General features: G+C 42.3%; 1 protein-coding gene across 4 annotated transcripts in view; it reads left to right on the forward strand.

The window, feature by feature from the left end:
• Positions 1-17,886, forward strand: part of cfap20dc (CFAP20 domain containing) — a 548,283-nt gene that overhangs the window by 350,039 nt on the left and 180,358 nt on the right. For all 4 annotated transcript variants that reach the window (XM_068051613.1, XM_068051614.1, XM_068051616.1 and 1 more), the window contains one exon: positions 14,181-14,399. In XM_068051613.1, the coding sequence (XP_067907714.1) occupies positions 14,181-14,399 (219 nt within the window). The remainder of the gene's footprint in view (positions 1-14,180; positions 14,400-17,886) is intronic.

Here is a 17,886-nt window from a genome sequence, read left to right on the forward strand (position 1 = left end):
ATGTTAACTTTCACTGCAGATGCAGAGAGGTATTCTGTTTCCTAAAGCTGAGAAATGAAGAATAGCAAAAATAGAGGACACTGTGAAAAACTAAATCAGTCACAAACTATAATTTAAAAAAAATGTATTACTTGGGATAATCATCATTTGAAATCCACTTAATATAGTAAATACATTAGAGCATTCAATGGAAACAAGTCAGGTTGATTCCTTAGACACGAATTTGATGGGAGAGTAAGCTGAATGGGCTAACTGGCCTTTTATGTTTCTATATTTTTATGTTCTTTAGAATCACATTCTTTGGAAAATCTATAAACATCTGGCACAAGTAAACTAGAAATGTTCATACATAAAATCTATACATTCTTGCACGTCTCTATTTCTTGATCATTCAGTTTGCCGATTGATCTGGCAGTTTGCCCTTGTCTTTGCCTCTCTCAATAATGAAAAATACTGTACAGATGTGAAAGATGAGGCTGAACTTTGGAGTTGTCAAACAACTGAAAACTCTCCAAATGGGTGTATTTATTATCAGTGTTTAATGGTACTGCATTATAAATGAGATGTCTAAGGAACATATTGCTAACGGTCTAGACAATTATTTCTGCAGGGTCAGGCATGAAAATTAAATGTAAATTGTACTTCAACTAGGTTTATGAGTAGTTTGTCTCAGTAAATAGGACAAATGCAATTTTTGAGCAGTAGGTAACAGAAACATATTATAAGACTAAGGATGCTATCTGGAGCACCAGAAGATGGGAGTGATAATTATGGTGTTGCCTCAGTTTTAATTGCTGTAAATAAACCTGACAAAATCTTGCTATGCTTGAGGAAAGGTCATTGCAATAGTTGCTATTAGTGTTGCAAGTGTTTTTTTTTCATTGTGAATTCCTTGTATGCATAGAAATGAAATAAATCAGGTGGGGATGTTTGGTAGGAATATGGGATTAGTGTAGGATTAGTATAAATGGGTGGTTGATGTTCGGCACAGACTCGGTGGGCCGAAGGGCCTGTTTCAGTGCTGTATCTCTAATCTAATCTAATCTAAAAACAACTTGTAAAAGCTAAAAAGTAACAATTTTCAAGTATGCCCAATTTTTTTTAAAAAAGATTAATGCTTGGATTTTTGGAGATCAAATGAATTTCCACAGTGCAGAATAGGGTAATTTTTCTTCATTTTTTGAAAGATTATGATAAAAATACTCTGAATCGGGGAAAATCCCTCTTCTACACAATTGTGCTTTATATGAAAGAGAATTTGTGCAATTTGAAAGGTAAGGGTCTCTTCATAGTCTAATTGTTAATATTAAAAAGAAAGAAATGCATTTATGTAGAACTTTTCATGACCTCAGGATGTGCCAAAGTATTTTACAGCCAAAGAAGTACTTTTTGAAGTGTAGAAACTCTTGTAATGTAGGAAATGCGGCAGCCAATTTGTGCGCAACAAGCTCCCACAAACAGCATTGTAATGACCAGATACTATGTTTTAATGATGTTGATTGAGGGATAAATATTGACCAGCACACCACGAATAACCCCTCTGCTGTTCTTCAAAATAGTGCCATGGGATCTTTTACATCCACTTTAGAAATCAGACAGGGCCTCAGCTTAACATCTCATCCAAGAGACAACATGTCCAACAGTGTAGCACTCCCTCAAACTGCACTGGAGTGTCAGTCTAGATTTTGTACTTGAGTCTCTGGAGTATGGGACTTGAACCCACAACTTTGTGCTTTAGAGGCAAGATTACTACCGACTGAACTACAGACGACACCTACTAGATATAAGTATTCCAGTAATGATTGGGAAATTTTAAACAGAGAAGTGTGATAGAGGGAATGTGCTATAATGGTCAACAAAGGTTGACATTACTGCAGACTGTAATTAACAGGTCTAATGGGAAATGTGAGAAGACAAAATTTGTACTGTATTTAACGAATTCTAAACTGATCAGATCCCATTCACCAGGAATATTAGCATTTGTCAGCAAATGTACATGCATAAAAATAGGAATTAAGAATAATTCACTTTCACGTTGAATGCTTCTCTGAAATTTAATTTTAAATTTTTAAAAATCTTTTCCTGGCCCTAAGAGAGGTAGCATAGTCTTGCTTTCAAACTTATTCACAGTTGCTTACTTGGCTTAGCAAAAGACACTTTCGAATACTCAGTTTCATTCCTTTCTCTGAGAAGCCCGAGTAAGGATTTTGGAAACAAATGAAGGCTAAATTAACATGTGCGCACTAAGTTTAACTCTCATTTGTCCCTGTAAACAAAGCAAATATTAAAAAGTTGTCTTAAACGAAACATCAATTTGCATTTATATAGTGCCTTTAACATAGTAAAACATCCAAAGGCAAAAGAAGTTGGGGAATGCGCAAGAGGCCAGAGTAGGAGGAACACAGAATAGTCGGATGGTTGCAAGGTCAGAAGGTTACAGAGATATTGAGGGGTGAGGCCATGGAGGGGTTTAAACATGAGGATAAGCATTTTAAAATTCTCATTGTTGCTGGACTAAGAGCCAATGTATGTCAACAGAGTTCATGGACAAATGGGATTTGGTGCAAGTTAGGATGTGGATAGCAGAATTTTGGATGTACTCAAGTTTATGGAGAGTGGAAGGTGGCAGACTGGAAAGAGAGTATTGGAATAGTTAAGTCTAGACGTAACAAAAGGTGGGGATAAGGGTTTCAGTAGCACATGGGCTGAGACAGAGATAGAGAATGAGCAATGATAGGCAGATGAAAGTCTTTGTGATGGAGAGAATATGAAGTCACAAAATCACCTTAGGGTTGAATAGGTTGCAAAAAAGTCTGGTTCCTCCTGAGACAGTGAACAGCAAAAGGGATAGATTTGATGGCTAGGGAACATAGATCGTGGCTGGGGTTGACGTCACTGGCTTCCAAATATTTAATTGGAAGAAATCTTGACTCATCCAGGTCTGGATGTCGGACAAGCAGTCTGACAACATAAAGGCAGTAGAGGCATCAAGAAAGGTGGTGGTGATCAAGAGCTGGGTGTCATCAGATTTCATGTGGAACATAACATGATGTCTTCAGATGATGTCGCAGAGGGACAGAATGTAGTTGAGAAATAGAATGGGCCCAAAGGTAAATCCTTGGCGGATTTGAGAGGTGACGGAACGGGAAGAGAAGCCATTACAGGAGATTTTCTGGCTGCAACTGGATAGGTCAGAGTGGATCCAGGTCATGGCTGTTCCATTTAACTGGTCAACAGAAGAGAGGCATTAGAGGAGGATGGTGTGGTCAACCTTTTCAAGGGATATAGGCAAATGAAGAAGGGGGAGGAGGGATAGTGCACTGCAGTTGCAGTCACAGAGGATGCCATTTGTGACTTTGATGAGGGCCATTGCAGTGCTGCGGCAAGGGAAGAAACCTGATTGGAGAGGTTCAAAATGGAGTTGAAGAAAAAATGGAGGTGAAGTTTGGAGACAATAACACATTCAAGGACTTTAGAGAGGAAATGGAGGTTGGAAAAGAGGCAGTAATGTGCAAGGACTGAGAGGTAAGAGTTTTTTAAGGGGGGGTAAGAATGATGGCAGATTTGAAAGGGAGGGCGGCAGTACCTGTGCAGAGGGAGCCATTTACAATATGAGCGAGCGTCAGGTCCAGGAAGGGAAGTTAGGTAATCAGTTAGTCAGAATAGGGTTGAGCAAGCAGGAGGTGGATGTCTTGGGCAAGATGTGCTCCGAGAGGGCATGTCACATAGATGGAGAGAGGAGGGAAACTGGAAAAAGATGTGAGTTCAGGGTAGCGAGGGTAGTGGGAAATCTTGGCTTACAGGTGGTCTCAATCTTAGTGACAAAGAAGTCCATGAACTTCTTGCACTTGTTGGAGGTGAGGGCGGAGGCGACAGAGGAGAGGAGTTTAAGGAGATGGTTGGTAGTAGAAAAAAGAAGCCAGGAGTTATCTTTATATTCCAAGATGATCCTGGAGCAGGGAACAGTTTTCTCAGAAGAGTGTGAGGCCCAATAGTGCCTGATTTTTTTTTTCCAGGCAGGTGGATCCAGTTGTACACCAATTACGTTAAAATTTGTGTCCCTTGGATATAAGGGAGCAAATGTGTCGGCCATACCAAGGGGCACACTCAGGTTAGGACAGAGCAAGGATTTTACTGGGTACAATAGCATCAAAGATAGAGGTGTGGGTGTGATTGAAGAGATTGATAGTTGTAAAAGTATCATGGCAAACGGAGGACCAAAGGCTAGACAGGTGTTTGAAAATGCTGTTGCAAGTGATTTGCAAGAGAGTTTTCTCTAAGGGTAGGCACAGAGGAAGTGGAGTTGGAATGGGGTTATGAGTGGTGAGGGGTACAAGGAAGTGATCAGAGATGACCTTAACTGTGATTGAGGACTATGGAAATAGAGAGGACAAGTGAAATGGCATGGTCAAAAGCAGGCTGTGAATATGGAGAGGAGAGCTTAAATGGAGGGAGATGTCAAGGGAGAACAGGAGGGCAGTGGCCTCAGAGCAGAGAGGGCAAGTTGAGTTGAGATGGAGTTTGAAGTCACTGGGAATGAGAAGTAGCTTGGTGAAGGGTTAAGTGTGGAAAGCAGTGAGGTTATCTCAATGAGAAACTTAGCATGGTACTAGGGTAGGTGGTAGGCAATGAGGGTTTTAACAGGTGAGAAGATTAAAACAAGGTGAGGTTCTCAAAGGAGGAGAGGGTACTAGAGGAGTGGACAACTGACCAAAGTAAGGACCATGGCGATTTGGGTGGAGCATGTGGTGGAAGGTATAGCCAGGCTATATGGGAGAAGGTGTCATCACCAAGTGAGCCAAGTTTCTGTCTTGGCCATGTGAATAGACACAAAGAAACTCAGGTTACATGGACTTAATAAAGGTTAGGATAAATATGTTCTGATTGTAAACAGAGAATAAGGAGGAGACAATAATAGAGTCCAAAATTAACGTCAGAATCAAATGGTGGGATGAAGTCGACTTATAGATAGGATAACATCAGCTTTCAGAAACGACAAATTGATATCCAGGTTTGGAGACAGGTGTGGAGGGCACGTCCATCCAGGAGCTGTTTGATGGCAGGGTATCAGTGGGAAATGGAGAACCAAGGAGGTATGGAGGATTCACCACGAGCCATCATAGCTTAGTTTCATCTAGGGGTCTAACAGAGGTGAGTGGTGCCCTTGGTGATTAGTACTGCACAGCAAGGTATTCAGTAAACCAGCAGAAGGATTATTGGAATCAGCAACAATAAACTCACCTTCTTGGTATATTTCAATAAGTCAGTGACATAAAAATTGGTTCTGACTTTGCATTTCTGTCTATGAAGTGCATAAGCAGCAAAAGTTCTGTCATTGGTGGCTGAAAAGGTTTCTATCAAACAATTAGCCAAGCTGCCTCATGGACACCTTGTCCTCAAACTGCTGCCTATACTGAAATTGAAACAGCTTTTCGGCACTTGTCTGCACTACAGCTTTTTAGCAGAATGAAACTTTTCTAATTAAATGTGCTAGTGTAAATGCCCAACATTTGGTGCACATTTTTCAACTCTTACAAATCTGTCCAATTTGATACCAATATATATATAAAAGGAATATCATTTTGGAAATGCTAACAAGCTGTTTGATTTCAGTGTGACCAGGAGGGTATGAGGCTGATAGATGCCCACTGTTTTGTCTGTTCTGTTGGTGAAACAGTCTTGGGTAAAAAGATGTGTCATATTTTAGGACTTTTTTGGCCATTTTTCCACAGAAAGGATTTGGGAAAAACAAGAGTTCCTTTTAAATGTTTGCTTATTAATGAAGAGCATATTCACACAAGTTTAAAGAAGGACTGAAGAAACAAAATGCTATTAAGCTGAACTTCATCATTGTTTCCCCAAAGACGGTAATTGCTAAGCGATTCGTTAGCCTGCCTTGGTAATCAATAGACAGCTCCCACCCATTCTGTTGACAACCCTCGGGTCCCAGGCACGGGTGGGATCTGACACGCTTAAGACTGAGTTGTACCTGAATATATACCCGGTGACGGGACTATCAACTCCAGATAATAGTATACCTGAACCAAGCGTAGAATTGAAATGAAGCAAGCTACTTTCCATTCACTTCCTTTATACAAAATTCTTAATTTTCGCATAAAAGGTTCCCAGGATCAGTTTCTTAATTCTGGAGAGGATGGGACCTGTACAGTCCGGATGGGTTGCACCTGAACAGAGCTGGGACAAATTTCCTTATGAGGAGATTTGCTAGTGCTATTGGGGAGGGTTTAAACGAACATAGCAGGGGTGTGGGAACCAGGAGGTAATACAAGAGAGGAACACCAAAGTACACAGGGAATTGGGAGAGACAGATAGAACTAGAGTAGGAAATAGTAAAGTATTAGGTGGGGTCAGAGTGAGAGTGTTAGACAGTACTAGAGGAGGGAGTAGTTCCGTATTAGATGGGAGTAGACTGAGAAGGACTACGAGGAATGCAAAGACTAGATTACGATACATGTGTGTAAACGCACAAAGTCTGATGAATAAGGATGGTGAGCTACAAGCACAAATAGCAGTATGGGAATATGATGCAGTGACGATAACAGAAACATGGCATAAAAATAGCGATGACTAGGTGCTTAACATACAAGGATATAAAGGGTTCAGAAATTATAGAGAAAGAAAAAAAGGGAGGTGGGGTGACAGTACTGATTAGGGAAGACATTGCAGTGTTGGAAAAAGGATGTCCTTGAAGTGGCAAAGACAGAATCCATTTGGTTAGAGTTGAGGAGCAAAAAGGGTATGAGCACGTCACTAGGGATATTCTATAGGGTTCAAAATAGTGAGAGAAAGAAGCAAATCTGCAGGGAAATCACAGAGATGTGCAAGAGCTACAGAGTGGTGATATTGGAGTTCTTTAATTACCTAAATATCGATTGGGATAATTTTAGAGTAAAGGGCAAGGAGGGGGAGGAATTTCTGAAATGTGTTCAGGAGAACTTCCTTGAGCAGTATGTTCTCATCCCAACTAGAAAGGAATCTTTGCTGGATCTGGTGCTGGGAAATGAAGTGGGCCAAGTGGACCTAGTGTCTGTTGTGGAGCACTTGGGTAAGAGTGATCATCATATCATAAGGTATAGACTAGTAATGCAGAAAAGCAAGGAACAAAATAAGGTAGAATGTCCAGATTGGAAGAGGGCTAATTTCAATGCAATGAGAAGGGATCTAGCCAGGGTAGAATGGAACCAAAGACTGACAGGAAGAGCTGTCAGTATTCCCTGGATATGGGGGAGGTGCCAGAGGATTGGAGAGTGGCAAATGTGACACCCTTATTGAATAAAGGGTGTAAGGACAGTCCTAGCAACTACAGGTCAATTAGTTTAACATCAGTGATGGGTAAGGTTTTAGAAACAATAATCAGGGAAAATATCAACAGACACTTAGAGAGGTTTGTGTTGATTAAGGACAGCCAGCACGAATTTGTAAAAGGCCGATCATGCTTGACTAATTAATTTAATTTTTTGTTTGGTGAAGTAGCAGTCAATGTTGATGAAGGGAATGCAGTGGATATTGTTTATATGGATTTTAAGAAAGTGTTTGATAAAGTACCACATAAAAGGCTGGTTAACAAAATTGAGGCTCATGGAATAGGAGGGTCAATGTCCAATTGTAAAAAATTGGCTTAAGGACAGAAAACAGCGAGTCTTAGAAAATGGTTGCTTTTCAGACTGGAGGATGATAGACAGTGGTGTTCCCCAAGGGTCAGTGCTGTGACCACTGCTTTTTTTACTATATATAAATGACTTGGATCTTGAAATATGGAGTAAATCTCAAAATTGGCCGATGATGCCAAACTTGAAGGTGCGGCAAACAGTGAGGATGATATGAACCGCCTGCAACAGGACATAGATAGGCTAGTGGAGTGGGCAGCCACGTGGAAGATGGAATTTAATATAGAGAAGTTTGAGGTGATGCATTTTGGCAGAAGGAATAGGGAGAGGCAATATATACTTAATGGCACAGTTCTGAAGAGTGTGCAGGAACAGAGAGACCTGGGGGTACAGGTGCATCTTTGAAGATAGCAGGACATAGTGAGAGAGTGGTTAGTAAAGCAGATGGGATCTTGGGCTTCATAAATAGAGGCATTGACTAGAAAAGCAGGGAAGTCATGCTGAACCTTTATAAAGCTCTGGTTAGGCTCCAATTGCATCCAGTTCTGGTCACCACACTTCAGGAAGGATGTGAGGGTGCAGGGGAGATTTACCAGAATGATTCCAGGAATGGAGGATTTTAGTTACAAGGTTAGGTTGGAAAAGCTGGTTTGTTCTCCTTAGAACAAAGGAGATTGAGGGATGATTCAATAGAAGTGTACAGGATTATGACAGGCTTAGATAAGTTTCACAAGGAAAAACTGTTCCCATTAACTAATGGTACAAGGACCAGGGGACACAGATTGAAAGTTTTGGACAAGAGATGCAGAGGGAATATGAGGAAGCACTTTTTAAAGCAGCAGGCGGCAATAACCTGGAACTTGCTGCCCACAAGAGTGGTGGAAGCAGAGACAATCAATGACTTCAAGAGGAAGTTGGATGGTCACTTGAGGGAAATAGAGTTGCAGGGCTATGGGGATCGAGCGGAGGTGTGAACTGACTGGATAGCTCCGTAGAGGGCCGGCATGGATTCAGTGGGCCACATGGCCTCTTTCTGTGCCATAAATGACACACTGAGTTGCCACCGAATTCTCTTTGTTTCCTTATGTGGATAGGGGCAGATTCTACACGACATGCTTCAAAAATACACGCTTATTGATGTTCCTTGAATGGGTAGCCCCAGACTGATGAGTAGATTCAACTTGTTTGGTCAGATGACGGGTGTCATCTGCTATGAACTATGGAATGCTATAGGACACACTTGACACATCACAAAACACAAATATATCAATGTGTCCAGATGTACAGTGATTCCCATGGATTTCAGTGGCAGTTAAGTACAATACAGAGTCCAGATTTGTACTTATTTAAGCCAGTTTCAGTGCATTGTAGTGTTGGTTAGAGTAACTGTTGATAAAATGAACCTGCCAGAAGTGTGAATTTTAAAGTCGGAAGGGACAGCTCTATAGGATAAATTTGTAATAGCAGTTGAGGAGAAATTCCTAAACATAAAAGCAATGTGTTGGAAAAGTAAACTGGAGAGAGTCCATATCATGTAGAAATGGGAAAGTACTTTTAAGATCTGTGCTCAAGTAATTCAATTGGCAACATCAACTTATATTTCTGTGGTGCTTCTCACATACAGGAAGATGCTTGACTTTATTTTTGAGGAGAAAAATGTGGGAATAAACAGGTGGAGAGTCAAGGATGTGGTCAAAAAGAAGGGTTTTGAAAACAGTAAGGAATGTGCCAAAGCAGAGTGATCTAGGGAGAGAAAACTAAAGGATGGAGATATATTGCTGAAAGAGTAACTACCAATTTTGAAGTGGAAGGAGGGAGAAACAAGGCATAATTCAGTGTTATGGGTGGGATGGCGAATATGGAGATGTATAGCGAAAGAATATTGGTAACATAGTGTGGTATAAGGCCATGAATTTATTTGAACATGAGGATGAGGATCTTGAATGTAAGTTTTTATAAATACAAGTTGTTGTTCAGTTAAACTACTGGGATACAGGAGTCAATGGAACTTGGAAAGGTCAGGGGTGATAGGTATTGGAGCTTGGTACAGGTGACAATACACTCTGCAGTTTTCTGAATGAATTGTGATTTATGGATGATGAATGTAGGAAGGTTACGTAGAGCACAGAAGGAGGCAATTCTGCCCACTGAGTCTGCACCGACTCTTTCGATGAGCAATCTAGTCAGTCCCACTTCCCTGCTTTTTCCCAGATCCCTGCTTATTTTTTTCTCCAAATATTAAACAATTTTCTTTAAAGGCTGCTATTGAATCTGTGTCCGCCAGGCTGTGAATTCCAAATCCTAACTACTTGCTCTGCAAAATTGTTTTTCTTAATGTCACTAAATACCTTAAATCTGTGTCCTCTGGTCATCGACACATCAGCTATTGGAAACAGTTTGTCTTTATTTACTCTAAACCCTTCATGATTTTACACCCTTAATCAAGTCTCCACTTAGCCTTCTATGCTCTAAGGAGAGCAACCCCAGCTTCTCCGGTCTATCCATGCAGCTGTAATTCCTCATTCCTGTAACCATTCTAAGAGAGCACTGAAGAAGACAAGCCTCCAGATGACAAAAGGATAGACTCAGTTTTGAGCAGAAAAGTGAAAGATGTGGAGGTGGAAGATTGCAATCTTGGCAACAGAACAGATATTGGAGCAGAAATTTGTCTCAGGGCCATGTGGCCCACAGAGAATCCACAAATCCTGACAAATTCTGAAGTTGCATGGGCAATGCTGGTGGAGTCAAGGCCAGAGACAATGGGCCAGATTTTGTTTTCATCCTGAAGGCAGGTTTCTTGGCGGAGGGAGAGGACACTTGGGGCAGAATCATCGCCACGGAACCCATAGCCGGGAATCCCGGTTCCAATTCTCCCGGGGGCGGGATAGGCCTTTTAAAAAATTTGTTCCTGGGATGTGGAAGTCGCTAGCTAGGCCAGCATTTATTGTCCATCCCTTATTGCCCTTGAGAAGGTGGTGGTGACCTGCCTTCTTGAACCCTGCAGTCCATGTGGGGTAGGTACACCTACAGTGCTGTTAGGAAGGGAGTTCCAGCATTTTGACCCAGCAACAGTGAAGAAATGGTGATATAGTTTCAAGTCAGGATGGTGTGTGGCTTGGAGGGGAACTTGCAGGTGGTGGTGTTCCCATGCATCTGCTGCCCTTGTCCTTCTAGGTGGTAGAGGTCGCGGGTTTGGAAGGTGCTGTCTAAGAAGCCTTGGTGCGTTGCTGCAGTGCATCTTGTAGATGGCGCACACTGCTGCCACTGTGCGTCAGTGGTGGAGGGAGTGAATGTTTGTGGATGGGGTGCCATTCAAGCGGGCTGCTTTGTCCTGAATGGTGTCCAGCTTCTTGAGTGTTGTTGGAGCTGCACCCATCCAGGAATGTATTACATCACACTCCTGACTTGTGCCTTGTAGATGATGAACAGGCTTTGGGGAGTCAGGAGGTGAGTTACTCGCCGCAGGATTCCTAGCCTCTGACTTGCTCTTGTAGCCACAGTATTTATATGGCTATTCCAGCTCAGTTTCCGGTTAATGGTAAACCCCAGGTTGTTGATAGTGGGGGATTCAGCGATCGTAATGTTATTGAATGTCAAGGGGAGATGGTGAGATTCTTTCTTGTTGGAGATGGTCATTGCCTGGCGTTTATGTGGCGCGAATGTTACTTGCCACTTATCAGCTCAAGCCTGGATATTGTTCAGTTCTTGCTGCATTTCTACACAAACTGCTTTAGTATCTGAGGAGTCGTGAATGATACTGAGCATTGTGCAATCATCAGCAAACATCCCCACTTCTGACCTTATGATTGAAGGAAGGTCACTGATGAAGCAGCTGAAGATGGTTGGGCCTAGGTCATTACCCTGAGGAACTGCTACAGTGATGTCCTTGGGCTGAGATGATTGACCTCCAATAACCACAACCATCTTCCTTTGCACTAGGTATGACTCCAACCAGCAGAGAGTTTTCCCTTTGATTCCCATTGGCTCTCATTGACTCCAGTTTTACTAGGGCTCCTTGATGCCATACTTGGTCAAATGCTGCCTTGATGTCAAAGGCAGTCACTCTCAGCTTGCCTCTTGAGTCTTTTGTCCATGTTTGAACCAAGGCTGTAATGGAGCTGAGTGGTCCAGGCAGAACCCAAACTGAGCGTCACTGAGCAGGTTATTGCTAAGCAAGTGCCGCTTGATAGCACCGTCGACGAAACCTTCCATCACGTTACTGATGATTGAGAGTAGACTGATGGAGCGGTAATTGGCCGGGTTGGACTTGTCCTACTTTTTGTGTACAGGACATACCTGGGCAATTTTCCACATTGCCGGGTAGATGCCAGTGTTGTAGCTGTACTGGAACAGCTTGGCTAGGGGCACAGCAAGCTCTGGAGAACAGGTCTTCAGTACCAATGCCATAATATTGTCAGGTCCCATAACCTTTGCAGTATCCAGTGCCTTCAGTTGTTTCTCGATATCATGCGGAGTAAATCGAATTGGCTGAAGACTGGCATCTGTGATGCTGGGGACTTCAGGAGGAGCTGAGATGGATCATCCACTTGGCACTTCTGGCTGAAGGTGGATGCAAATGCTTCAGCCTTATCTTTTGCACTGATTTGCTAGGCTCCCCCATCATTGAGGATGGGTATATTTGTGGAGCCACCTCCTCCAGTTAGTTGTTTAATTGTCCACCACCATTCACGACTGGATGTGGCAGGACTGCAGAGCTTAGATCTGATCCGTTGGTTATGGGATTGTTTAGTTCTGTCTATCGCACGCTGCTTATACTGTTTGGCACAAGTAGTCCTGGGTTGTAGCTTCACCAGATTGACACCTCATTTTGAGGTGCTCCTGGCATGCCCTCCTGCACTCTTCATTGAACCAGGGTTGATCCCCTGGCTTGATGGTAATGGTAGAGTGAGGTATATGCTGGACCATGAGGTTACAGATTGTAGTTGAGTACAGTTCTGCTGCTGTTGATGGCCCACAGTGCCTCATGGATGCCCAGTTTTGCGTTCAAAATCTGTTCAAAATCTATCGCATCTAGCATGATTGTAGTGTCACACAACACGATGGAAAGTATCCTCAATGTGAAGGTGGGATTTCGTCTCCACAAGGACTGTGCGGTTGTCACTCCTACCAATACTGTCATGGACAGATGCATCTACGGCAGGAAGATTGGAGAGGACAAGGTCAAGTATGTTTTTCCCTCATGTTCCCTCACCACCTGCCGCAGACTCAGTCTAGCAGCTATGTCCTTTAGGACTCAGCCAGCTTGGTCAGTAGTGGTGCTACTGAGCCACTCTTGGTGATGAACATTGAAGTCCCCCACCCATAGGACATTCTGTGCCCTTGCCACCCTCAGTGCTCCTCCAAGTGCTGTTCAACATGGAGGTGTACTGATTTATCAGCTGAGGGAGGATGGTAGGTGGTAATTAGCAGGAGGCTTCCTTGCCCATGTTTGACCTGATGGCACGAGACTTCATGGGATCGTGAGTCAATGTTGAGGTCTCCCAGGGCAATTCCCTCCCGACTGTATACCACTGTGCCGCCGCCTCTGCTTTGATTATTTATTATTGAATTGATAAGGGAGTGGATGGTATACTGTAGGAGGAGATCGAAGCAGAAAAATAAAATGGTATAGTGGTACTATGTTTTTCTTTTTCAATGTGCTGTGCCGTAAAGAAGTCAGATGCAGGTTTAAATCCACAATTCCTCACATGATAAATTCTTGAGCGCAGCTATGTCAAGAAGAGAAAGCATGTTGAGACAGGAAGTTTCACCACAGGCTTTGAGGGGGAAGGACAAGATAGGAGGGCCTCGAAATGTGAATCCAAATAATTGATTTTGACACATTGATGAGGCAATGACAAGAATTCCTGCATCCAATATTAACAGGTTTGATATAATGGATGTTCAGCAGCTACTTGCGCGAAATCAGAGGGATTTTTGATCTGAGCACGTGATTATAGTCAAATTTCACCTTTCAGAGAGGAGGTTTTTGAAGAATGCAGTTTTTCTGATGACCAAAAGGAGAGACAGAGAGTACTTTATGTTACTATTACCTTATTTTTTGAATATTGATTTAGTTGTGCTTCACAGAGTTTACAACAAGAAATTCCAATTCTACTGATGCTCACTGTTCTTAAGGAAACTTACTTAAAGGATCAATCAACTGCTTTTGTTGACTGATCAGCAGCTGTTGTTGACAGGCAGTGAAGAATTGGCATGTCATTCAGTGCTTGCACCTAAAGAGGAAAGTTTATCAGAGGAGACTTCATGATGAGAAAATGTATATTTAAACTCATCACTAGAATGTTTTGTAATGTACATGCATGTTTTTAATATTCGATTGATATGAACTGTTTAAATATTTGGGGAAACATGTCAGGAAACTATTTCATCACATTAGAGGCACAGAACCACTGATTTGAAAGGTGTCAACAATGTTATTGAATTAAGGATGGATGCCATTCAGAGGGCTATGTCTGCTACATTCTTTTGGTGATGAATTTTGGTGAGGAAAAGCAATGTTTTAATCATATTACGTTTTTTCCTTGTTAGGAATATAACTGGTTGAACTATCAGCCAAAGGATATGAGTGAATCTGATGAAGCAAGAATGCTGGCTAGTTTACGAAGACAGCAACTTGAAGAAATGGAGGATGATGGGAAGACTAACCATTTGAATGCAGTTCAGCTTGGTTACTGTGTCTATGGTGATGATAGCATTAGCACAAGCAGTGATGATACAAGCATCTGGAGCACACAGCACACAGGACCAGTGAGTCTGAAAGAATGGTTTAATAAATTGTTAATATGTGCATTTATAGTCAGTTTTGCAGTAGTGCATGTTGGATGTACAAACATATCAAAAACAACAGAAAGGCTTGTGCTATAGAAAATCAAAATAACACCATTTAAGCCAGAAGTTACTGTCTGTGAGTGATTAATGCAAATCTGCTATCATCACCCTCCCCTCAATAAACGAACCCTTGGCCCCTCTGTCCTTGAAATCTATTGCCCCCATCTCCAAACTCCAAAGTCCTTGAATGTGCTGTCACTTCCCAAATCCATGCTCATCTTTTCCCTGAACTCCAATCATGTTTCCGCCCCTGCATCACCACTCAAATGGCTCTTATCAATGTCAAAAATGACATCATGTGACTGTGACAAAGGTAAACTATCCCTCCTTGTCCTTCTCAACCTATCTGCAGCTATTGACATGGTTGACCACACTATCTTCCTTTGATGCCGCTACAGTCATCCAGCTGGGTGGAACTATGCTCACTTGGTTCCATTCTTATCTGTCCAATTATAGTTAGAGAATGCCTGAACAAGCTTTTCTTCCTGCTCCTGCAGCTTTGCCTTTGGTATCCCCAAGGATCTGACCTTAGCCCCCTCTTACTTCTCATCTACATACTGACCCTCCTCAAACTCAGCATCAGTTTTCGCATGTACGCTGACAACACCCAGCTCTAACTCACTGGACCCTTCCACTGTCTCTAAATTGTCACACTGCTTGTCCAACATCCAGTACTGGATGGGCAGAAATTTCCCTTGGTTAAGTATTAGGAAAACTGAGCCCACTGGGGGGAATTTTATGGTCTCCCCCTTGGTGGGTTTGGAGGCAGGGACTGCGTAAAATTGAGTAGGATGGTGGTGGTGGGGGGGGAGTTCCTGCCACCATCCCGCCTCTGCCGAAATTTAGTCCGGTGGGGGTGTGGAGTAGGTGGCCCTCGTTCAAAGGCACTGCGCCTGAATGAGGGCCCTGGCCACAGAGGGCCACCACCTGCCCTTGCTGCCAACCCCTTCCCCCCTCCCCCCACCCCGTGAAACCCCTCCCACCCTGACTTACCTAAGGCCTGGGTCCAGTGACAGTCCTCGGCCTCCAGGATGGTCATCTCCAGCAGCAGCCACCACATCCGCAGTGGCACTGCAGCTGCTGGCCTCTGATTGGCTGGCATCTCTCCAAAGACAGGAATTCCGGTGATGGGGTCCTAAATTCTATGTAAGGCCCGCCGCTGTCCACTTAAGTGCCTGACTGGCAGTTGTTATGACTGAGACGGGAGGAGTGCACTATTTTTCTAGTTCCACTTCTCCACAGGTCACAACATATAATTAAATCTTTACTCAGTTACCCATGCGGTCAATCATAGATTCTATTTTTAACCCAGAGTAAAATACACCAACCAGGTTTCTTTCATAAACAACAGAATTATCAGTTGATTATAAAGCAAGACACAACCAGTAACAAAGCAAAGCATTAACACATAGTTTGAAATATGATAGTTTCCTTTTTACCTTAGCCCCTCACATACACACACAAATACACCAGTTGACCGAAAAAAAGAGATTTTCTCTTTAGAGCTCTATTACAAAAAAAAAGACCAAAAAGAATGCTTGGCCAAATACTTGCTAATTCTTGAGGAAAAAAGAGAAAAGGGAACATATGGAAAGATGTCAGATGTCCTTTGTTTTGGTTTGGCGTCCCAAATATGCGTAGACGATAGTCACTGGGATCTTCCAAGAACAGTTCTTTTCAGGCGACGTTGAAGATCAGTTTGGGCAGGCTTTCCGGGGAAATGCTGCAGCTGGGGTTTCAGGCAGGCCTTGCAGGAGAAATGCAGCATCAATTTCTCTATTTCTTACACTTGCTTCTAGGAGCTTCTCAAAGAGATGGAAAAACTGGCTGGCTTTTCAAAGAGCTAGAAAGGGCTAAGTTGGGGTTTGTCCTTGCTGGTTGATTTTTTAATTCCTTTTCAAAACACTGTCCATACCAAAACTGCCTGTCCAAAGCGAAACCAAAAAAAATCTCAGGAGTCAAGCCTCCTGACCCCCATAAATCTTGACCTGTCACTTCTTTGTAAACATCTTTACGGAGGTCAAAAAGTCCCCGCTGTGTACTTAACTGAATAACAGATGCCTTCGAGTAACTTGTTCACAAACCAAGTCCAAAAGACCTTCCAATGACCTCTTTTTAAAAAAATACCAAAAGTCCAGCATCTATGGAATCCTTTTTCATTTTTAAAACACAAGTCCTCAAAATTTAACCAAAATAAATGGAAGCGCCCGTAACACCTCCACCCTTGGAGGAATGAAATGCCATTTTTAAATGTGTTTCATTAAAAAGTGTGAGGATAAAAATAAAAAATGAAAAATTTTAAAACACATTTACACATTCATACTCATTCACTCTTTACCTGTAGTTAATACAGTTCTGTTTTGTACCATCTTTGCATGCAGATAACTCAAAGCAAAATTGGATTCTAGATAAAGGATCTGCAATTACATTGTGTTTCCCATCAATGAGGATAATCTTTAAGTGATAAGGTTGTAATAGTAAAATCCATCGGAATAGTCTGGCATTCTGTTTTTTTGTATTTTTCCACAAAGGCGGGGGGGAGGTTATGATCAGTATATACCAGTGTCTCTCTGTAGTCATGGCAGACATAGACTTCAAAATGCTTAAGAGCTAGTAATAAACCTAGGGGTTTTTTTTCCACTGTTGAATATCTTTTTTGGTGATGATTTAGTTTTTTGCAAAAGCATCTCACTGGCCTTTCTATACCTGATTCATCATCATGTAACAGGACTGCACCAACCCCCAGGTCACTAGCATCAATTGCTACCTTGAAGGGCTAAGTGAAATTTGAAACAGCCAACACTGGTTCCTTAATCAAAATGGCTTTCAGCCTCTCAAAAGATGCTTGGCACTCTCACCACACTACCTTGGTTTTCTTTTCCTGTAGCAAATCTGTCAGGGGAGCAGCTATAGTACTAAAATTTGGTGCAAACTTGTGGTAGAAACCACACATCCCCAAAAACCTCATGATTTCTCGCTTAGTCTTAGGGGTAGGGAATGCCACCAATGCTTGTACTTTCACTGTTCTTGGCAATGCTTGTCTTTGCCCTACTATATGCCTTGAGGTAGGTTACTCTCACTTTTGCAAATTCACTTTTGGCAAGGTTTATTACTGAATCAGCTGATTATAATTTTCTAAACAGAGCTTCTAGTTGTTCCAAGTGTTCCTTCCTTCCAAGTGTCACTATATACCAGCACATCATCAAGTTAGGAACGCTGGCTACCACTTGGTTCATTAGTCTCTGAAAGGTTGCTGGGGCATTTTTTAGCCAGAATGGCATCACTCCTCATTGGAAAAGACTGTCTGGTGTGACAAAGGCCGATATTTCTTAAGTTCAGGGTGTTAAAGGAACCTGCCAGTATCCCTTTCGTCATGATCATGTACTTTTTTTTCAGAATATGCGAT

This window comes from Heterodontus francisci, chromosome 19 (genome assembly GCF_036365525.1).
Source record: "Heterodontus francisci isolate sHetFra1 chromosome 19, sHetFra1.hap1, whole genome shotgun sequence".
Classification (NCBI taxonomy): domain Eukaryota; kingdom Metazoa; phylum Chordata; class Chondrichthyes; order Heterodontiformes; family Heterodontidae; genus Heterodontus; species Heterodontus francisci.